The sequence below is a fragment of the Anser brachyrhynchus genome (genome assembly GCF_964034855.1).
Source record: "Anser brachyrhynchus genome assembly, chromosome: 5".
In the NCBI taxonomy this organism is placed as follows: Eukaryota; Metazoa; Chordata; class Aves; order Anseriformes; family Anatidae; genus Anser; species Anser brachyrhynchus.
In genome coordinates, this window is record NC_137699.1 from 37,219,869 (window position 1) to 37,243,490 (window position 23,622).

Consider the following 23,622-nt stretch of genomic DNA (forward strand, 5'->3'; position numbering starts at 1 on the left):
AGGCGAGGAAGGCAGACCCAGGAGTTTCAGCTCAAAACCCAGCGCCTGGGAACCAGAGGGGAGGAGGCAGGATGGGGCACAGCCATGCCTTGAGACAAAGCGAAAAAACTTCCCCGTCGACACCGCCAAGACCTCCTACGCCCCTGCCCACACACTCGGCTCGCAGCACTGCCAGCATCTGCATGCCAGACACCCTACCCTGCTCTCCCTCTTCCAGGTGTGACTGCAGGGCTCCCAGCCCACCCCTTCCCTCTGCTGCTGCCAAGCATCCTTCAGCCTCTTCCCGGCTGTCTGCGGCCATCGGCGGCCCCCATCTGAAATCCCTTCAGCCCGCCTCATGGCAAGGGAGTGGGTTTTGGAGGTTCTTGTATGGACAGATAGCTGCTTTTCCTCACTGCCTCTCTTTGGGGATTTGTTGTCATCCTTGTGCTTGGGACCTGCCTGAAACAAAAAGCCACCCCAGAGACAGATATTTTTGCAGCAAACCACCCAACAGAGCGCTTTTTAATAAGGACTGTGTGCCCAACAAGGACGGCTGCTGCATTTGCCTATGAATAGCTCTTGTGGGAAGTCATCACTGACCCTTGTCCCTGGGCCATGCTGTCAGGACGTCCACAGCCCTCCAGGCATGGTGTAACTGCCAGCTCTCAAACCAACCATTTCCCTTCCCCGCTTTCCCCTCCCCGTGCAGCCACGTCAGCCCTGTGGCCCCTGCGCTGCTGTCTCTCCAGAGGAAAATGGGAATTACCCTCCCCAAATCACCCCCTTGCTGCTCTGTCATTGCTGCCCAGTGAGCTTGTGTGTCCCATCCACACTGGTTTTGGATAGGTTTCAGACACATACACCAGATCCAACAAAGTTGGCTGAGTGAGTGCCTCCAGTCTGCTCTGCTGTCGAGGCTTTCTCCTGTACTTTCAGCAGCTGCCAGCCCTCCATCCCAGTGAGACACTGGTGCACCAAAGCCCTTTACTCCACCATAGGCCCTCTGCCTGAGCCCTGTAGACCCAAAATCAGCGGCACCATGCCCTGCTCCCATCTACTGGTCCTCACATCTCAAGGTGGGCCAGCTCCACCTTGACCCCACCTAATTGCTCCCACCCAAGACCAAACCCGAGTGGTGAGACCCTTAAAACCACCCCTGGGCCACACTTTATGGGGCACACCACCACCAGCTGAAAAGGCACAATGCCAGTGGGCAGGGACCAGGCAGACCCTTCCCAAGCATCCCACCGCCCTGGGCAGAGCTGGCTTATCTGAGTGAACGTGATTATCGGCAGAGCTGCCCACGTCAGCACGATTTCCCGATTGACATTTGGGGTTGGCATCGACTCTCGCCCACACCAATACAACTGGCGATGGGTGACGCCGCTTATCCCCAAACCGAGGAGCTGAATTATTTTCTTGCTGCTTCCTTCTCCAAATGCTCTAATCTTGGGGGAATTAGGCAAAACAAAGGCCCGGAAAGATGAGAAAAAAAGTCCTTCTCTGTCTCACCGCAGGGTACGACTGCAATGTTTTTTCTCCCCATAATCTGCATTTACTTTCTGGGCTGTTCAGGAAACGCAGCGGCTTGAGGACGGAAGGCAGGACCTCTATGCAAATCCAGTGACTCAGGATGGATTTACGAATTTCTGTGCCGGATTATTATTCTGCTAATCCCTGTAACCATTACTCACAGCACTCTTTATCGTTGCTGAGCACAGCCATGTTTGCAGAGAGGCCCAGGACTGCTGGTCCCCCCTGAGCACTGCCCAGCAGAGCCAGCGGTGGCACTGCCAGCAGCAGTGGTGGCAGCCGGGCCCCTGCCTGCCACGTTATTGAAAGGCACCGTGGATGATTTTACAGCAAACCTTACCATGCCCAGGCCCACGCCGGCGAAGACGAGGACGCCAAGCCTGAGCAGGGTCCTCTCCGTGCAGTGTTTGCTGAGCTTCCCAACCACCAGACCTTGCACAACCTGGGGGAGAAGCACACAAGCAACGTTAATCCAGTTTAAATCAATGGGAACAAGCTGAGAGGGCAACTGAAAGGGAGCAAATGAGTTATTTCCTTGTTGCTTTTTTTTTTTTTGGGGGGGGGGGGGGTAAAGGGTCTTTGCTGTCACAGTAAATGGCCTCAAGACACAATCCATGTTTTTGAGCATTTTGCATCCTAGTGATAAATCCACCCTGTCAGAAGAAGATCTCTCTAAGGAGTGGTGCTTCTGTGAATTTGCTGTCACTGCCCGGTCAGCAACGGTGATTGAAACCATCGAAAGGCACGTGGAGATACAAATTTTTAACTTGGGATTTTATTTATTTTATTTTACTTTACTTTATTTTATTTTATTTTATTTTATTTTATTTGTGAAATACAATTACTGTTAAATTCTTCATTTTTGGCAAGCTCTTCCAAAGCAAAACAGTACATATTTATGCAGAGGTGGAAAACACCTCCTCTCCTGTACCTTATCTTGCCATTATTTTAAACTATAAATGTATTATTTGGGCAGTTCATCATTTTTATACAGGAAATAAGGACAACAGCGATGCTAATCCCCAGCCCCAGCAGTATGCACAGGCACAAGGGGCAAGGAATTGGTTTTATAGTTTTTAAGCAAAAACTGGGGGAGAGGGGGATGGAAGGAGGAGCAGAAAATGTAAATCCCAGGGCATGTTTGTCTTTTACAGTGCTTCAGAGAGCAAAGGTGCCCACTTTCATTTCTCTGCTCAGCATCTGGCGCACTTGGCACTGGACAGAGTGGGCAGGAGAGGACAGAGGGTGGAAGAGCTCATCCTGGCTGACGGGGCTCCAGGGGAGGGACAGATAGGGATCTACTGAGCTTCCCCCACTTCAGAAGGGTTTGTTTGATCTGAATGAAAGCCCCTCTGACTTGAAAGAAGAGCTTTAGTGCAAAACACTTTGTTTTCTGTGATGGCTTCGTTTCAATTTTGGTGCAGCCTAAAGAAAACCTTGGTGCTCGGATTTGACTTGGGCCACGGCTGTGCTGCTGTCAGCCTTACTGTGCTAATCCTAAGGGAGAAACCCTAAATCCACTGAAAGGAAATCAGTGCAGGATAAATAAAAAAGGATGTTATTTAAAAGAAATGTTAATGTACAACAAATAGTCCAAAAAAAAAAAACACAACAATTTAATTGCAAAAATAAAATCAAACAGTAAAACGTAAATAGACATAGAGTGAAAATAAGGTGAAGTTTTCATAAAGAGTGATAACTAGTTTAAGTATTTCTCCAACAAGCTACAACTTAATGGAAAAAAATCAAAATTATCCCTTTGCTGTCCTTCAGAGCACAATTTTTGGCGTGAGGGGGCATATTGCCATGCAGAAATTTGGTTTCCCAGTTCATGCTTCTGCCTCTTCCCTGTCCCTGTCCCTGACCCTGACCCTGTCCCTGTGCCACCCTTGGGCAGGGCTCAGGCGCTGGGCTCATATACGTGGCGGAGGCACGAGCCCTGTGCGGCTCACCTGCCTGGTGGCATTGGGGACAGTGCAGTGCGATGCTGGGACAAACGATGGGGTGACCTGAGTCATTGCGGCTTCACGCCCGCCACGGACATGGGCCGGGCGGGAGGAGGATGAGGCCAGCCCTGGTAGCTCCTGCGCGGGATGGGTGGAGGAGCTGCTGAGTCATGCTTCATTAAGCTGAGCACTCCGAAAATGAAGAAGAACCGTCATTAACGCCTTCCAGCCTGCCGATCCCTCCCGCCAGGGCTGTGCTGAGTCACAGGACTGCCTTCCCTCGGCGTGACTTGACATGGTGGTGGCATCACCCAAACCCTAGTTCGGCTCCTCTGAGCCACTGGAGGAAAGGTTTCTCAATTTGCCTGGACTTGAATGGTGTATTTAATCGGGATTCACCGTGCAGGCGCAGCCCTGTCCCTGCCCATCCTTGAGTCATGGGGGGATATCATCAGTGATTTCCAGAGAAGCCTACTCAGATCACCATGGGAGCGGCAAGCATCAGCCCACGTCACCTGCTTTCCATCCCAGGCCATGTGGACATCCCTGGGTTATACATACCCCAGCCTCCCCACTGGTTACTGGGCCCCATTGGCTTTTGCTGCTGGTCTCCCTCCCAGCGTTGTTGTTGCTGATTCAGCCATAAGCCACAAAGGCCCCTCATCTTGAGTCATCACCTCACCCTTTCTAACACCAGCATCTTGATTTAGGTGAAGGATAATATTTTTGGAGCTCAGGACCTGCTTACGGCCAGAAATGAGACCTGACAACTCATTACTTCCAGCAGAGAGCTTTCCTGAGTCATAGATAAGCTTGTAAAATCCCTAGAAAGAGGCTTAGAGGAAGAAAAGTCTAGAAAAATGGGGACAGACGGATCTGCACCACCCAGTGATGACATCCTTGTGCCAAGCACACCTGCCAAAATGCCACCTACAATTTTTCATGGGCATGCAGGTGCCCGATTTGCTCGAGCAGCAGCATGGGCACATTTGGGATGGAGGAAACCAAAAGGTTGGTGTGCACGATCTCGTGGAGGGTTTGGGTGACGTGCTGCCCTTGCAGTGCTGTTAGTATGGACGTAGGCAGTAGCGGGGGCACCTGGGACAGTTTGGGCTTCCTCGCTCCCATGGATAAGCTTGGTCAGCACCGAAAAGGCAGCAGTGGGATTCATTTTTATTCCTGCTGGCATGTTCGAGGCTTTTTCCTTGCATGCAGCCTCCACTTGAGATCTCATGGGCCTTCCCCTCCCACATTTAATCTGCTGGATGGTGCTTGCCTTTGTAACCTGACCTCCTTTGAAGTGCTGGGGCAGAGACAGTGTACCTGGCTGGAATGTGTTCTGTCATCAATAAACAAAAGGGAGAGGAAATTGTTTGCAAGTGAAATAACAGGCACTGCCCGTGGCTGTGTACACATGTCGCAGGAAAAACCAACACTGCTTTTTCTTTTTCCTCCCCCCTCCTTCTTACAAGGCAAATAAGTCTCCTGATAAATGCAGAACAGCCAAATCTCTCTCTCTTTGTCCTTACATTGGATTCGTACTCATGATTCCTTCCATTAGTTCAGATGATGATGTAGAAAACCACCCCCACTATTACTGTATCTGCTGGAGCTCCCGTTCGCTTGGGAGAGCCAGTGACACATCTTGTAGACCTCACCACCAACTCTCCCAAGTCCCTTACAGCATGGAAAAGGCTTTTGCTGTTTAAAGGTCTAAAGCGTTATTTTTTGCCTGACTTTTTAACGGCAAAGCAGTTTCCTTGCTGTGTGGAGCTGCTGTGGAGCCAGACCAGGATCCTCAAGTAGTGACATGGAAAAAGTCCAAGTCATACAGATACCTGGCTGATCCTTCATGCCCACCTGTGGCCGTTGGACATGAGGCTGTTCCTACAAACTCCTTCACAAGCACCCGCTGAAAAAAGAGCCCAGCAAGAAGACACCCATTTAAACAAACACCTGGAAAGGAGAAGACGTGAGAAGCTCATGGAGGCAGGCACAGCCCACGTAAGGGCTGGGACCAGGGGTAGACACAGGCTGGGGCATCAAACAGTGCTGGACATTTCTTGACAGGCTGAAGGTAGTGCAAAACCCTGCACTAGTATGGGTGGGAGGGGAAGGAGGTTGTTTTATAGATACGACAATGCCAGAAAGCATTGGAGAATTTGTTCAGGTCTTGCAGAAGAGCACAAGGGTGTTGGGGCTGCAAGGAGAGCTGACAGTAAGGACCGAACTGCTGAAGCAGCACTTGGCCTCACAGGGGAGAGACGAGCGTGTGTTTTGCAAACTCCAGCCTACTGGTTGGCTTTCCCCCCTCCACCCCCCGCCACAGGTTTAAATCCTTCAAAGCGAGGAAACTGGAGAACTTTCTGTTTGTTGTTGCAAGGTCCTCTCACCAAGTGGGTTTTCCCCCTAGGCGAACCTGGCTGTAATTAAATCCCCAGCTCTTTAATCATCCCTTTTGCTGCACAGAGAAATAAAAAAGCAAGAGGGACAGGCTGGTGATAAGATGATAGGCAATGTAAATCGTTCCTCCAGGAATCTCTCTCATCTTTCCAGAATCACTCAGTACGAACTTGTCCCTCCAGAAGCTGCACAGCTAGAGGTGGAGTTTGTACAACAATGCCAACTAAACGCAGTAACTAGAACAGATGTCTTATGATTTCTTGGTCCTCGGGGTAATAAATACCTACCCCTTTGTCCCACCCAGAGTTTTTCTTTTGTGTGTTTTGCTTTGTTTTCAGAGAAAAAGTTCTTAAGGAGAGCTCCCCCTGCCCCCTCCCATGTCTGGAAATCTAAGCATCAGATGTGACCAGATACGAACCAGGGACTCCAGGTATTTCCCCTGCCTTAATCCTCCGGCAGCATTTTCCAAGCACATACTACGCCTGAAGTCCTCCATGCCATCACACTCCCCACTCCAAAAAGAGCTGGATCCTAGGCCTGCTTTTGCCCATTATGCAAAGTTAAGTTATTTTAATTTTCATATGATTATGAAATTAATTATCCTCTGGAGGGAGAATGAATAGCATCCCACACTCCTAGACATTCAATAGGAGGGAAATTTCATTCACATGGCCTCTGAGATGTGAGGGCTCTGGAATCACAGTGCCGAGGACAAGAGGTACAGCATCCCTGATGGGCTCCCAGACCTCTCACTGGATACCCACCAGCAATCAGATGAAAATGATTCAAACACATCACAAGCAAGGGGATTTCTGCAATGTGAGGTTTTGTGCCCCTCCCGCTCTCTGCCTTCCCATCCTCATTTCGTTATCTCCCATCAGACTCCTCCTCCCGGACTTGCTCTGGCACCACCCCAGCCCATCAGCCAGCCCCACGCTGTCAGGGTGCGGAGCCTGCATTGCATGAATTATCCTCCCCTTGCTATTTTCCATCCGTCTGTCCCCTTCCCACCCTCACTGTGCCTGCTCCGTATCCTCTGCTATCAGATGATGCTCTTTGCCTAACTGCAAGCAGGTGCAGCTGATGATCTCTTCCTAGCAGTCATAAATAAATGCATAAATATATATATATATTTAATTACCCTTTAACTATTTTATTATTGGAAAATGCAATCCAGCAAGGAGCCAGTGGACTTCCCACACAAGGCTATTTAACCTTGCAAGTTGGAGTGCTTCACAAGGGAATGTTAGTGTCAAGTCTGCTGGAGAAGAGCTAAGGTGACCTGTCCAGGATGAAGAGCAGGGCAGGGGCAGCGTCTGGAGCAGCAAATTTACACCAGCTCCTAGTGCTTCATCCCAAGAGCCTGGAAGCCTCTTTCCCATGGACAAGTACACCTGTTGGTACTTCTACAACAATAATGTCAGCAGATGTATTACTTTGGGCCACTCAGGTCTCCCTGACCATCCCACAGAGATGGGATGCAGAGATGTGGTTGGCGTTTCTGCGCTGATCCCCCTGTGCAGAGAGGTGTTTGAGATGTCCACGGCAAAGTTCTTGAGTTGCCTATCTGACTCAAAGCTTATCTGACTGACTCAAAACCACTCCAAATCTCCTCTCTACACACTCTGTAGTTGACTTGAATGATGAGAAGCACAGATGTTGACAGTGTGGTGGCTGCTTGTCACCACAGGAGGTTAAATGAGGCTGAGAAGCTGAAAAATGAAGTTAAGCAATTGGAGCGTAACAACCTCGGGGCAGGAGAGGAAAGCAGGAAGAGACTATCAGTATTTGAATTGCCTTGGTATTGCTTACCAGGCTGGGAAAGGGGGCTGTGACATCCCTTTGTGTTAGCTTTGAAAATTAAATGGAAAAAAATATATAGAAAAAATAGAAACTGCAATAATGTTACTGGACTTGCCAGGAATTGGCAGACCAGGCAATGCCATTTGTTGGTGTATGACTTTTGGGGAACAGTTGGACAAGGTCTTGCTTGACGTCAAAACGCCGAAATCTGTGCACGCCTGAAACCTCTTAGCACAGGCAGTGTGTACTGTACATGTACAGGAGACCACGGCCTTGCCCTCCTGCCCTGCAGAACAGACCCCTGAGCACTGTTTTCAATGTCTACAAGGATGTTTAGAGTAAACAGGATGCAGCTTGATTTTTATTTCCCCCTTTGGTTCTATGACGTCCACTCCCACCTATAAAAGTTCTTAAATGTGGCCCATTTTCAGGCCCAGGAGGAATGCAAATGAGAGGGGGATCTCTAACAGGGAGGCTTAGAGCAAGTCAGGGAGAAAACCCCTGCAGTATTTTAGAGAAAGGCAAACTAAGGAATGAGAAATCAAAGCTGAGGACCTGCTTGATGAAATTCATTGAAAAGGACGTTATATTTGTTATGAATAAAGCTATAATTTAGCAAGTGAAGTGGGGAAGCCAGTCAGCAGATATTAATCACCATTCACCCATCTAGACTGGTGGAATTTGCTTGCACCTTAATCTGCATTTATATCTCCAGCAGTATCAATTCACTGTACAACAGAAACAGACGTGCCTGAAATGCCAGCTGAGGGACGATGAAGGCCCATGAGCTCAGCGGGATGGAGCTGGCACACGTTACATCTCCTGTGCACATCTTCCACTGGAGGAAACTCGACAGAAAGCAGTTGTAAAGTATTAACTCGGCCACTATCTACAAGAGATACCTTTGGGCCAGTGCAGCCAGGGTCCTGATTTGAGAGTTAGGACACAAATCTCATGTCTTACAGTAGCTTTAAAGGCAGATGGTGAAAGCATCATAGATTTGGACCAACTGAGGATCTGGTCCTGTGAAAACTAGAGTGGAGCTGGTAACTGCCAGCTACAAAGTGGAAAGAACAAGCAACAAAGCAGCAGGCAGTGCTTTGCAAGATGTCTTTGCTGCCATCAGGATTCAGAGGTCCTGTGCTTTAAAAAAAAAAAAAAAAGCATTTTTCTCTTTCTTTTTCTGGTGTTTGGACTACAAACCCCAACACAGCACCACAAGGAAAAGAAGTTCCTTCATACGCTACGACCACTTCCCTCCTCCTGCATTTCTGCTGTCCGAAGTCATGCGCTGTTGAACATGTGTAGCAAAACAGACAGAAACTGCATGGATAGATGAAAGCAAGCTGCCTGGCTGACAAAAGCCAGTTTCTGTGCCAAACGCCCCAAGGCAAAGCCTCCCCAGCAAAGCAGATACTGCACCTGAGCCCGGAGGCCACTGCTGGATTCCAGCACGGTAATGGGTATGGTTGGGATGAAACCCAGACTGTGGGAAGGGTCAGAGCCTTGGCTAGCGCTGCCATCTGGTTATTTGCTAGGAAGCAGAGTGAAAGCAGCAGGTCCCACACCCCTCAGGACCGTAGGGTGCACTGGCACGGCAGTGCAGGTAACCTTAACTACAGCAGTTTCAGCCAAACTAACCTGGGAAACAATAGCATGAAGACAGACAGATATCCCACACCAAGCAGCACCGTCCCAGCTCCGTTGAGCAACACAACGCCACTCCTTCCCAGACTGCACCATTTTCACCTTTGGTGGTATCGTAACCCACAGCAGCCAGCTTGAAACAAGAACCATTTCCATGCTGCAATCCCAAATTTGATTTCCGTGTAGACATATATTAGGGATTTAGCTGACACGTCTATGTTAAGAGTTATTGGTGTGTCCTTCTACATTCAAAGAGGGAAGAGGACATCAGAAGGCGACTCGGCCCCCCTAAACCTGAATCAATCCTGGAGGTACTGCTGTAGGAGGCAGCGCACAAAGAGAAGTGCAGAGTAAGCCTCCATCAGCACTGGAGTTTGGGTCAGACGTGCTTTGGCAAGCAGCTGCTGGTCACCCCACTTGCCACACACACTCTTTCCTTGCTGTGGAGCAGCAGAGCTGTTTTCCTTTCCAACACAGCTGAACGGAAGCATGCATCCAGCTGACAGCAGGTGTTGAACACATGGGACCGAGACACAGCAAGTCAAATGCCACCCTCCCAAAACACACATGGTGAAGGCACCAGCTCCTCAAATCCAGATGTTTTACTCTGCTCACTGATGCACAGCCATGCTCTCTGGCTGCTCTATCACGTTATGAGAACAGGGCAGAGCCCAAGCGACTGGCAACACTATGCCAGATCCAGCTCACAAGGGAAGGAACTAAAATAGCCATTTCACAGATGGGAAGCTCCTCCAAATCCCACAGGAACTCTGCGGCAATGTCCAGGAAAGGAAGGCGTTTCTTTTTTTTTTTTTTTTTTAATAACAAGACCACCCTCCTTCAGGATATTGCTTAACTTGCATCTCTACCTTCCGGCTGGCTTGTAACCATCTGTTGCTCTGTCTGCACAGTTATTAGCCTCTTCCTCCAAATAATGCAGCACCATTATTTTTGGTCCTGCTATGGCCTAATTCAGCTGACTTTTCCATTTTGCCCATTTTATTAGTCTCACAACCACGTTCCATTGCCCATATATATTTTTATTTTATTTTATTTTATTTTATTGAAAGCGTAAGCTTGCTGTGCTTGTTTCCACACAGCAGAAACTAGTCCTTCTTCTACACTGAAGGCATCTGTGAAAATACCAGTAAGACTATCTACCTACATAAATTCACAGGGTGCTACTAAGCAAATGTAAACGAGCTACCCTGCACCACTGAAAACCTTATAATCAAGGCACGTTAACTTCAATGTACGTTTTGTTACAAAAACCAGGATGACGTGTCACTTGTTGGAAATTTTAGCTCCACAGCTTAAAGATTTGCAAGAATCACAGAAGGGTATGTGTTGGAAGGGACCTTAAAGATCATCTAATTCCAAGCCTGCAGGAAGGGACAAGAGAGAAAAAAAAATCAAGACGCTCCTCGCTTTGCTTTCTTTCCATTCCAAGAAATAGAATAAATCTGGAGACATTTTTATTTTTTGAAGTCAAGTAACACCAGCAGAGCTAGGAGTACATTTGTGCTCTTCACTTCAATATCATGTCTGGATTTGGGAGAACATGAGTGAAAAAGGGAGCAAGGTGCACATTAGACATTAGTGTGGCAAGAGGGGGGCTTCCACTTCACTTACCATTTGAAGGACACCAAAATATGACATCAGGTAGCCAGACTCCACTGCTTCCAAGCCAAAGAAATCCATTGAGATGATGGAAAACATAATCAGGAACAAACCTAGAGGGAGGGATAATGAAAAGTATATATCAGTACAACTCCAGTGCCTGTAACGGCCCAGTCCCTGCTCCCAGTCACCTCCAGCATGAGTCAGTAGCTCTCCCTGGGGTTACAGGGACTGGATATAAACATGAGCAGAATCCTACTCAAAGTCAGTATAGCAATTTAGTCTTTAAATGTTCACTTTTTATCCCGCTTACTTTCATCTTTAAATAATGTGACTACGTAGGCTGTAGATTCAGCTGTTTATAATAAACTGGTAAATATTTTTATCACCCAAGCCAGACTAACCATTAAGGCAGCAAGAAAACCTTTGTTCAGACAAGACTGTAACCAGAGAATAATCTGATTGGATTCCTCCTCCCTTTTGCCTAACTTCAGCTTTCCACCATTGGCAATGCTGCTTGGGAAACAACCTGGTGACATCAGACCAAACATGGAGGTTTCGCTGCACACCCCAACGGTGATTTCAGCAGCACGTGGAAGCTCTCTCATGGCACGATAGTGGTATCACCACAAATAGTCAGGGACGTACGGACAGGAACAGTAGGCACCGGGGCAGCTCTTCAGTTAAGGCAATTTCTGGAGAGCACAGCAGAAAATGCCTGCTCAATCTCACCTAAAATTGCAGTAGGGTGCATTTCCCTTCCCTGCCAAACATACACAAATACAGACGTGTACGCACACTCCACCATACACACAGAGCCATGAAATTAAAAATATTGGGACAGAGCCTGCTAAAGAACTGGTGTAAGATGTGAGACTGCTGCCTCCCTAACATCTTGTGTACCTCGGGCGACAAAGACAGGAGGAAATTGGGACACTCTCTGTGTAAATGTCCCCCCCATCTAACTGTCTGATGCTGATGGGGAGAGGAGGAAAAAGCTGGTGACCTCCAGGGGTCCATCCCTGCCCTTGGAAGATCCTCCGAGTTGCAAAGACTCAGTAAGTTGGGAGCTGAAGTCTTCTGCTTCATGGTAGGAAAGCAGAGGCCAGGAGGAAATGGGTGAGGGCTGGGATGAGGCCTTGTGGCCTGGCAAGGTGAGTCACGTACCCCGCAGCGCAGAAAGGATCCTGCTCACATTTCCTGGAAGCATGAGGAGAGCTGTCCCAAACTGCTGACTGCAGTGCAGCACATTCACCCCAAGTGCAACCACATCCACCCATCACCGGCGGACAACACAACGGGTTTTCCTTATGGGTCCCATTCAGACAGGGACCGCACTTTTCCTGTGAAATTCACCCAACTGGAAAACTCAAACCAAGGGCTTTGGGTGCTGGTGAGACGATGGGGAAACAGTCACTTACATGATGTCATGATCTGACCTGCCCCAGGCTCTGCTTTTGGATGGGAGGGCTCACACCTGAACAAATCAGCCCAATTCCCCTGTGTCCAACAGCACAGCACTGCTGGTACCAGTGGTGCATCTTCATCAAGGAAGGCCTCACTCTGAGCTCCCCAGCTCGTGAGGAACCAACACCCTCCCACCCCAGGCCCTGCCACAAAGCTTTCCTGAGCCCCAGAGCTTTCTGGGGACAACTCCTCCTCCCTTACTGCCTGGCTGGTGTTGGTCCCCAGAGGTTTGGAGAAGGTGCTGGGTGCATGTGAAGATTTATGGCTTTGCCACACCCCTCGGTGGGGAGCGCCTGTCAGTACTCAATTGCTTTGAAATGCCTCTCAGCCCCAGCCAGTTTAGGGTAACATGCAAATCACAGCATTTACTCCCAGCATCCAAAACAGACAACAGAGTTACACATGTTTATAAAAGACACACGTGAAGAAATGAAAGAAAAACCACACTTGGTTTTACTCGCGGGGAGATTGGCTTGGGGCGGGCGCGACTGCCTTCGTGCAGCTGCCCTGCTGCGGTACCACCTAGGAGGGATTCGGCCTTCCCACATACCTGACGCTTCTTCCTGGTACAACGCGCCCGCTCTTGCAGCTAAGCTCCCCTTTGAAGTCCCTTGCTGAGTTTAGGTGGATTTGGATCTTTCTGCTCCAAACAAGCTCATTTCTTTCTGTGCAGGGGGCTAGCTGCTCTCCTTCTTTAGCCTTACACATTGCACGGAGATGCAAACATCTCTTTCTTCAGACAGGTATCATGCCCATGCCTGCGTGGTTACTTACAACTGCCCAGACAAGGGAGCCCCTCCTTGTCCTCCCTTCTTTCAGTGACGAAGGGGGTCTCAGAAACTTCACCTTCTTGGGAAAGACGGGGCTAAACAAGGGGTGAATTCCTTAGAAAACCTTGCACCAGAACAATGAATAATGATGGTCATGCAGCAGAAGGCAGGTAAGTGGCTTGTGAAACTCGATAAATGTGAGGCAGAGCACCAAGGAGATACGGGGGTGTGAAATGCATTTAAAAATAATTAAAAAAAAAAAGATAAAGACTGGGAATTTATAAATGCAGCCTCTGGCTCTGGGAGGGCATACTGGCCTTACATGGCAAGGTGGTAGCAGGGGGACTGCAGGGGTTGCCTTTGTGAGAAGAAAGCAGGCTTCCCAAAAATCAAAGATTCACACAAGCAGCTAATTATCAGTATTTTCAAAGCCCTGGTGATCCCTGAGCAGCAAGAGGTATGTTTGACATTTCTATCCACATGTTTGGCTTTCTGTCTCTTATCTACCGCAACGAAATGATGCTTGCTTTTCCCAGGTCAGCTGAGCAGGCAACTTGGCCGTGCTGGAAAGACCTGCTGCCCCTCCATCCCTCAGCAGCTCTCCTCCCAGAGGAGGCATTGAGCTGGTCTCTGCTTTTATGCAAATCAGGGAGGAGGTTCCCAACCTTGCAGCCCTCTTGGGAAGGCTCTTTCTCTCTCATACAAGCTAATTTTGGACAACAATGAGATCCATAAGGAACAGAAGATTTTCTCCTGTGTATATCACAAACTTGTTTACAAAGTAAATAGAGAAAGGTCTGTAATTTGAATGATCTAATTAATTATACAGTTGCAGCAGGGAGAGGAAAGGTGAATGAGGCCAACAGGAGCTCAGCCTCCAGCCATGAGCAGCCGAGGAGGAGGTGATGGACAAATTCCCTTTCGGCTGCAACCCTATGGCCAGTGGCCTGAAGAGAGACCCGCAAAGTCACTAGGATTTTAATCACTCCTGGCCGTAGTGCTCTGCTTGCAGCAAGAATGCCTCCAGTGATCCCATTCCTGCTCCCCTGAAACACTCCTACCCATCTCAGTGACACTTGGCCCATGTCCTGCCTTAAATCTCAACTTCACTTTCCATCCTGTTTCCCTACGAGTTCCCTTGCAGTTGAGGCAGGAGATGTTTATTATGTTTTAGTATGTATTTTTGCTGTGTACAGGAAAAGAATGTCTTCTACAACACAGAGGCATTTGCATTTCAGCAGCGATGACTAAACCAAAGCGCATCTTGCCCGCCTGTTAGAAAAAGGACAGTGCACAGGAAACTACATTGCAGATTGCAAATGGATGTGGTCTCAGTGTAGTGTTTTTAAACAGAGAAAAGAATGCTACTTTGAGCTGAGAAATGAGCCAAAATTGGAAAAAGAATATCCTCTTAAACATCACTTGGCGATCTCGTTCTGGGAAACACTGTCATTTTATAAACACTATTTAAACACAGTTTTAAAGCTTAGTTTCATAAGAACCTAAGAGATGCACTCTTAGGGCAAGCCACCAATCCACGGAGATACTATTCCATCTCCAGCACTGGGGATAGGACCAATTAGCATTATTTGTCTCTGCTAATGCCAAGTAGACACTGAAAGAAAAGGAAAAAAAAAATCAGGAATCCTTTTGTTCCCTGCAAGTTATTCTGCAGCTCCAGTCGGACTTTGCAAGGCTAACAGAGGAACCTGGTCATTCCCAGAAATGCTGTCCCCTTCTGATTTAGCCACTCTCCATGGCCAAACCTACTTCTATTTGTACACTGAATTTACAGTTTACAAATCAGAATTTAATGGAATGTGCCAAGACTGCTACTGACTCAAAGGGAGCAGGGGAACAGGCCTGTCTGCGGTATGTTTGAGATAGCAGTGGGTTATGAACACGGCATGAGAAAAATGCACAGAATATTCAAAGAGAAGAACAAGGATTGTCACATAGGTGCAAGGGAAGGAAAAAAAAAGCTAGCAGCTCCCTGGCACACAGCCAAAAATTAACAGCCTGTCTGACCACAGTTTCTTGTCCAGCAATATCTTTAAATTGCTGGGAAAAGTTAGGGTACGCATAATTCCCTCCCCTTAAAATCATTAAGTAAAATCAGGAGAGACCTCAGTGTTTCTGGCAGGGTACAGATGATCTGCCTCTGCTCTGAAGAGGTTCCAGCCTCAATAGAAATGGCAGACAAGAGGAGAAAACCATCCCTTTACAGCCAGGGGATTAGGCAGAGTGATTAAGTGATTTGCCAAAAGTCAAAAAATTGGCCTGTGACAAGCAGTCTGTTTTCCATTAATTCCAGGTTTTTGACCCTATGTAGCTGAGAGCATCTGGAAATATGCAGCACTGAGGTACGAGCCGAATCCTTACTCCTCTGCGATCACACGCGTCGTGGTTTCAGTAACTTGAGACCAGCCTGGTCTACCGCGTGTATCTTCTTATTTTAAATACATCAACAACCATGGGTAATGGGTGAGATTTACCTATGGGAAATCCAGAAAAGACCTTGACTAAGAAAATTTCCATTACTCCCGGAAACTTCATCAGGTGTAGGATTTCTCTGATGCTGAACACGCTGCCAGACTGTGATGTGCCTACGGAAGATGACATATTGGATAATATTATATTTATACAAGTTAAACACAGGGAACAAGAAACTCAGGGTGATTACTTGTTGCTTGTTACAGTGCTCTGCTCAGTGTAGGCAATGGCTTTCTGAGTGATGCTTTCTGGGAATGCAGAGGAAAAACCCTAACTGGAGTAGTATCATCTGGGTAAACATCAGTGCAAGAGTTAACTCTGGTATAGAACTGAATTTGGAGGTAAAGCTTTGGGATCTGGAAAGCTGAGCTGAAACTCTGGACAGTTCATATGCAAAATAAATTAGATGATTGCATCTTCAGCATTCCTAAATCCTTCTCATCTGACTCAAGCTCATCTCTTGGTAAGTACTTTCTCACAGGCATGAAGAGGATGAGGACGTGTGAGCAAAGAGGTGCACCTTTTTGCCCATAAATGCAACCCCAAATCCTTCAGCACAGTCCTGCCATCAAGTCAATCCCCTGTCCCTACTTATGTGCTATTTATCAGAAGCAGTAAATACTTACTGTGCTCTGCCTCACCATGTTCTGACTTTGATTTAGCTGGTGAAGGGATCCAAACCATTGCTATCATGGTGTTGATGAGACTTCCCACCAGCCCGATATATATAGGAGCAAAAATGCTGCAAACAGACAGAAATACAGGTAAGTGGGTAGTTATCATAAACAGAAGACAGTTGTACCTCCATCCTGCGAGGTTTTGGGCACATGTCTGCTTTTACTTGGATGAGGAACAACCCCCTTGAAGTTACAATGTAGAAGGCTATCAGAGCTCCCATGCTTTCCTGGGGGCCTTAGATATGACCACAGTATGACATTTCACCTAAATACTGACATCAAGATATTAATGTTAATATTAATCTTGTTAATTACATGGTATAATACAAATCCATGAGTATTAGGGGAAAAGAGCCCCTCTTGGTTTAATGCAGCTTAGAAATCTTCCCACGGAAAGCGAGAGTAAATGCTTTTTAGGATCCATCTAATCCCCATCTAATCCCCAATTTCATTCATCAAAGTATTATCTCACTGCTTGAAACTTCTCAGTGAAATCAAATGAAGTTAAGGAGTGAAGAAAGTACTCGGGATGATTATGGATGGTAGAACAAAGCTCAGAGTACAATCAGATCCGAAAACACCAGAGGTACATCACCACCTGAAAAAGAGCCACTAAATATAACAGATCAATCGACAAAACTTTGACTGTACACCAGAGGCCCAAATTTAGTATCTTTAACAGATGTGGGGCCACATCCTTACATGTAGACCCAGTTAACAACAATTATTAGCTGTAGTGAATTGTAAGTTATCTAAAAAACCCAAACACAAACTAGTAAAAGTCAATAGAGTCAATAAGAAGTCCTAAATTATCACTATCCTCTTAAAAGACAAGAACGGGAAATGACTCCTCTTAGTCTTTAAGGGCACATGGGAAGACTAGACTCTGAAGGGCTTTAACTTCAGCAAACACAGCTGGAACAAAGTCCAGGGCTGGAAGACTGAATCTCAGGAGACTCGAGCTGAAAACAAAGGAAAAAGTATGGTTTGTGTTTAACAGCGAGAGCAATTATCCACTAAAACAGCTCATTAAGTCTTCTCCATCATGACAATCCTGTTAGTCAAAGGGGAATTCTTTGAGAAATGTGTGCCGAAAGCCTACAGCAGGATGCAGATTTGGGGTGGGAATCCCTGGCTGACAAAGACCGGTGTCACGGAGGGGACAAGACGACCTGACCATCATGCTCTCTCTGGGGCATCAAAATTTAAGCACATTGGATCTTAGCAAAGCAACACCTGGATTCATCAGAGAACATTTTGGAGCCATGCGAGCCCATGCAGACTTGGAGACAAACGTGCCCTCACCTCATCAAATGGGACTCCAAAAAGACCTGCAAGATGCACAGCAGTGCTTCCTGTGTGCCTGCTGATAAAGGGCTGCTTCTTGCCTGGCTTTTTACTGCTGCTTTCCTTGTCAGACCACGGCCTATGTTTTTCATGGAACAACCAGCAGCACAAATTGTAAAAGCCTCAAGCTTCCTCCATGCTAAGCAGAGGTGCGGTCTGAGTAATTTCTAGACTGTAACGGGGTTATTATTAAAGTCCCAGAGCAAGATAGCCAAGGATTGGGATGCAAACAAATGAGAAAAACATTAAAGAGCAAATATATATATATATATATATACACACACATGCATTCCTGTTAATAGCAACAGCAAAACTCCCAGATGAATATTTTAATTAATTAATTATCATTAATAACAACAAAGTTAGATAATATCTTCCTGCTAATGGACTTAGTGCAGTAATTTAGACCTGCTGCATTCCATCTGCCAAGCTGTTCTGCTAATTACCCTGGACCACAAAATTAGTCATTTATAGGATTGTTACTTTTTATTTTTAGTGCAGCAGATTGCCTTTTTCGGATCTAAAATTATCTGCCGAACAGTTCACAAACTACTGAAATCAACTTTTTCGACCCAAATTTTTATCCAAGCAGTCTGGAATTTGTAGTTTGCATTGCAACATAAAGGATCTTTATTAAGAAAATAGAAAAGATAAAACATTCAAAAGAAGCAGCTCCAGCTGGCTCTCTCTCTCTCTATATATATAGTTATAATTTTATTTCTGTATTTCAAACTTTCATTCTGTGGGGAAAAAAAATCACAAAAATTTTTGTTAGACAGAAAAAAACGTTTATTTTTCCAGTCTTATTTTTTCCTGAGGTTTTCCAGACTCCTAGATGCCAACACAAACATGTTTTACTCTTTAGATCCAAGAAGAACCACAGCAAGTGCCAGCAATGAGTGAAGGATCCCCCTATAAAACCAGTAATTAATTAATGTACTCCGCTGAAAGCAAACAACTGATAATTCATTGCTCTGAAAGGGAGAGGAGAACCTTGAAATTTTACACATTTGGAAAAACCTGGGCTTGCCTTCATGGATTTATGGAATTCTGTACAGCTGGACTCTGAATTCAGGGGAATCCAGTAAAATATAGATCTCAAAAACACATTTCCCGGAAAAGCCTGAAGCATTCAAACTCATCTGAAAATCCCTTTTCATGACCACAGCCTTCTGTAAGTGCTTCATGTTTTTCCACATATTAAGCATTATTAGCATTTCTTGATGGTAATGAGGGTACACCCTCAGGCTAGGCTGGTCCTGTGTGGCAGGGACAAACTCTGGAATTGGAGATAATGCACCCGTGTCCTGGAAACCAACTGTTTGTTTGCTTGCTTAAGAAATACAAAATGAAACCAGTGGTCATAAAACTGCTGTATCGACACAGAAGGCCATTCACTCTCTTTTTCTCTCCCCCCCCCCCCGCCCCTTTTTTTTTCTTCTGATATTTCCGTTAGAACACGTGAATTATTCACTTGGAAGCTTCACCCCTTCAACAAGCTCTGGAGAGGAAGGGTCCATTCCTTATGCATTTCAAGGAGTAAAGTGTCAAATTTGGTCTTTATATTAATATAGACACCTGGCCACCTCTTTGCCATCAGGAACAGGGTCAGACTCTGCCTTTACTCCTCTCAGGGGCCTCAGAAGCCCAGGGGAAGACAGAAGGGAAAATAACCTCCAGGGCTATTCAAGCCATGACCTCTTCTGAGCTTTTTAAAGAAAAATCTAGTTGGCATAGGCCTTGGCCTCGCATGGTGGCACCTCCTGTGCCATATCCTGTGATTTTATCAGCACCTAGAGACACAGAGACTCTAGGTGGATCTAGACCAGAGGCTGATACTTCCCTGTACTAGGAAAAAACACAGCCTGCATCCATGGATGCTGCTGGGAGTGGAGCTGCACCCTGCACAGGTGGGGTGGGACAGAGGTGGTGGTGGTGGTGAGGAGTCCCACAAGCAGCAAGATTGCAGGGCAGGACTCACACCCCATGGCAGCTCTGAGGAACAGCTCTTTCTTCTGCTTATTTGGCTTATCAGGAAGGCACATGTGCCAGGAAGGGATACAGTGGTGCTAGTAAGACAAATGAGACACATTAAGCAGGTTGCTCCTGTGGGACCTCTCCCCATCCTCTTCCCCTTCCTGCCTTCCCTCTTGTCCCAGCACACCAGCCAGCATGCATCCTGCTAAAACCAGAAACAGATTTTCTGAGCAACAGGCACAAGAAAGGATGCGGGTAGAACTAATACAATTAAACTAAAGGACTGTTTTTTGCTGCACTAACAGAAGCAGCCGCTACTAGCCCTGACTTAAGCTTTCAGAAACATACAATGAGAACATGAACAGAGGGACTGGGAGTTCAGGAGCTCATAACATCAGCCAAATGCTGCTCAACGACATAACAAAAGCATTTTTTTTTTAAATTTTATTTTATCATTTTCCTGAAGCCTTTAAGCCAGTGTGGTGGACACATTAAAAACACATCCCTGAAAGGAGGGACCCAAAAGAGGAGGAAGAGAATCAAGGGCACCCCTGGACACTGTACAAGCCCCTGGGGAGACAGCCCCACTTGCTATTTCAAGACTCACTTTCTAGCTTGTGGTCACTGATAACAAATAGGATGACAAATAGGATTTTCCATATGGAAAATCCATCCCTAACGCTGGTGGGAAAGTAGAATTGATGATGAAACCATTAATAATAAAATAATGGCAAAGAGATTAAACCCAGCAAAAATATTAACATTCAAAGCTGGCTGGAAGAGGGCTGAATTTCTTCCCATCTAAGGCTCAACCAGCCTCTGCATTTACAGCCAGATAGCTGTAAATCCTAGCACACACCATGCTTTTTATTTCATTGTGCATCACCCAGATAGCAGGCTGATTTCAGTATCCCCAACTCCAGCAATGAGGGAAAATGAGGGAAACAAGCAGGAAAAAGGTGCATCTTTTTCACAGCTAACGCTTTCTCACCAAGTACTGCATGCCCCTGAAGTCCAAACAGGTCGCACATGAAGTATCAGAAAAACTTGGTGGGCTTTATAGCCAGCAATAGAGTCATAGAATGATTTGGGTTGGAAGGGACCTTAGAGATCATCAAATTCAATGAGGATCTTGGGAAGCAAACAAGTATGCACGGGTATATATACATTCGTATATGTACGTACATACGAACACATGCACAGAGCATTTCCTAGTAGCTGTGCAGCAGTTCTTGGTGAAAGTACCTTTGGCTGTAACAAAACCAAAGGGCTGCTGCCGGCTGGCTGGGAGGCTGCACTGGGGCTGTGTGTGCAGTGAGATAGCATCAATCACTTTCTGATTAGCATTCCAGCCACAGAGCCCTGCTCTGCATGCAAAGCACAGGAGAAAATGTGCGTGTGTAATTGCACAGTTAAATGTTGCGTCAATACAGCGATTCTTTAGAGGAGGAAGCAGTTCCCGACGCTTCCCTGAGGATTAAAGGATCAATGTGTATTTCTGCAGTGAATGGGATTGTGTTTGTTTTCTTTCTCTTTTTCTTAATAAAGTCAAAGTTGAACATGGAGAGAGTGCAGATTGTTTTTTAGTGACTCACTCCTACTTCAAAACAATGCTGCATAAAGCTTGCATTCATAGCCAGCCCAGATTCCTTAACGAGCTCTGAAAGGGCTCTCAAAATATTTCTTTGATTGCAGTCCGGCCACACTCTCCACTCATCCACTCACACCCTTCGAGAGGGGCAGCTATGGAAGAAAAGCAGCTGGTGGTTTGAAAAGAAAATAAAGACAAAAAAAAGAAAAAAAGAAAGGAAAAAAAATCCCCTCAGGTAAAACCGTGATGCCAAACCATGCTCTCCAGTAAACAGCTTTGCATCCCCAAGAAAATGAGCAGTGGCCAGCCCTCCATCAGTGAGAAACACTGCTAACTTAGAGATGCAGAAGTTTAGTTCATAACTCATGGTAACTCAGCGATGGGTTAGCTTGAGGAACTTTGTTTTGCTGTCTTGACAATGCTTGCTTGATGTATTTCATCTTCGACCTATAGTGGTCTTGTCCATCTTGTCTCCTCCCGAAGACCAAAAAACAAGTACAAAATTTCACCAAAGACCATGTTTGTGCTTCTTAAAAAACAAACACACACAAAACCTTCAATCAGAAATACTGAGCCTCAAAACATTTCATATATTTCTCAGGACTGTCGTGCAACTGTACAGAGATAGCCTGACTTGCACAGCCTGGGGAAACACACGGTACAGTAATACAGAGGCATGAATAACCACAGCATGAGTCTTACCCCTGTGGGCCCTTCGGCTCAAGCAAATGCCCATGTGAAAACAGAATGTGAAGTGAACAGCATATGAAGTGAAGAGCAAAGAATGATGCTAGCTGAAGAAACATTACATCCCAAGCAGGAACAAACATAGCCCCCAAGGGATGTGCCAGAGGAAGATGCCCTTTTTTCTTGTGGTTCCTGGTGGTCAGGCAGACAGCAGTACTTCGCAAGAGGTAGCACAAATCATCTGGGACAGATCACCTGTATTTCTCTGCATCTCCTCAGCAGGACTCCTTGGTTACAATTTTTCCATTTTTCACTTGGAGCCTGTGATTTCTCTAGAGACAGAACATGAAATGGGAGCGGATAACTGTATCCACACATGCATCAGCAGGAAAGCGAGGGAGCTCACAGCCCTGACGCAACTGGAAACCATGACCAGGATGCCCTCTTTTTGCAACCCCTCCCCGCCCCCTGTGTTTTTTAGATGAGCAGCAGCAGCAGCAGGCTGCTGCTCTTCGGGGAGCAAGAGGCTCTTCTGTACTCCAGTGAACTTGACCTTACTGCGGCAGGCCAAGAGGATGGTGAAGCTTCACGTTCACACCCTCAGCACAGCCCCTCACAGGGCAAGGACACCAACAAGTGCTCATTCAACTGCTCGCTTCCAGCAGCAGCCACAACTGGAAAAACTGGGTGGCAGGAAAGGAAAAAAGAGGCAATGGCAGAGATGTTGGAGCTGCCATGTGCTGGGGACACCAGGATGGGAGCCACGAGTTCACATCCCGAAAGTCATCAGAGCTACCTATGCCTCAACGTCCCTTAAGGGACATCCAGCCCCAGTGCAGGCACGGCAGATCCCAGGATACCTGGGGCAGGAGGCAAATTTCCAGCAGCCAGAGCACCCTGTTGGCACCAGCCCACCGGCTGCTGGATCCCAGGCGGTGCCCTTCTGAAGAACTCAGCCAGGAGAGGCATATCAGTCACGCCTGAATAAGATGTGGGTGGATTTGCGTGCTTAGTCCATAATCCAACATCAATTTCAGGTGTCATTTACGTTTGTGTGCTGTTTTCTGGTAAAATACACTGTTTCAAAATACTCGCTTGGCTAAGTCAAAGCTTGCACTTGTATGTGCCGTTGCTGCTTTTGCCTGTTGCACAGTCCCACTGCCTCTCTGTGCACCAAACACCTCCACGTTTACACTCATTTATAAAAAATGGGGGAAATCAGCTTCTCCCTACAGGGGACTATAGCCCGCTGGGTGACTAAGGCATTGCTTGCTCCATAGTATCATCCTGTATGTCTAGAAATGAAGGAGTCGAGACAAAGACCAGGGATGAGTTGCACTGATTGAATGGGGGCTTGCAACACCTGGCTTCAATCCCAGCAGGGCTAATACTGGATGAGCTGAGGCAGGTCAAGATAGGAATCAGCAAGTTGGTGTAAATGGTCAGTTCTCACAACAGACACATCCCACCTGTGCGGCTGGGACTTGTGTTGCTCGATCTAGCTGTGAACCATCTGGAACAGCAGTGAGGTAAGGAAGTTTGCTGAGGATATGCAGGGGACTGGGGGAAAGAGTAGTCAGTGGGGAACTGCATGTGGCCCTTGCAGGACTGAGGGGTTGGGCAATAAAACGGCAGCTGAAGTCAGTGCAGCTTAAACAACATCAAGTGATGCAGACAGG

The 23,622-nt window shown here is 46.8% G+C and overlaps 1 protein-coding gene across 1 annotated transcript in view; it reads right to left on the bottom strand.

Moving 5' to 3' along the window:
- The window catches only part of SLC67A1 (solute carrier family 67 member 1), a 64,514-nt gene that overhangs the window by 6,628 nt on the left and 34,264 nt on the right, over positions 1-23,622 (bottom strand). Inside the window, exons 6-9 of the mRNA XM_080595236.1 lie at positions 16,291-16,406; positions 15,667-15,777; positions 10,947-11,047; positions 1,856-1,957 (exon numbers count right to left, since the gene is read on the bottom strand). Coding sequence (XP_080451362.1) covers positions 1,856-1,957; positions 10,947-11,047; positions 15,667-15,777; positions 16,291-16,406 — 430 coding nt within the window. The remainder of the gene's footprint in view (positions 1-1,855; positions 1,958-10,946; positions 11,048-15,666; positions 15,778-16,290; positions 16,407-23,622) is intronic.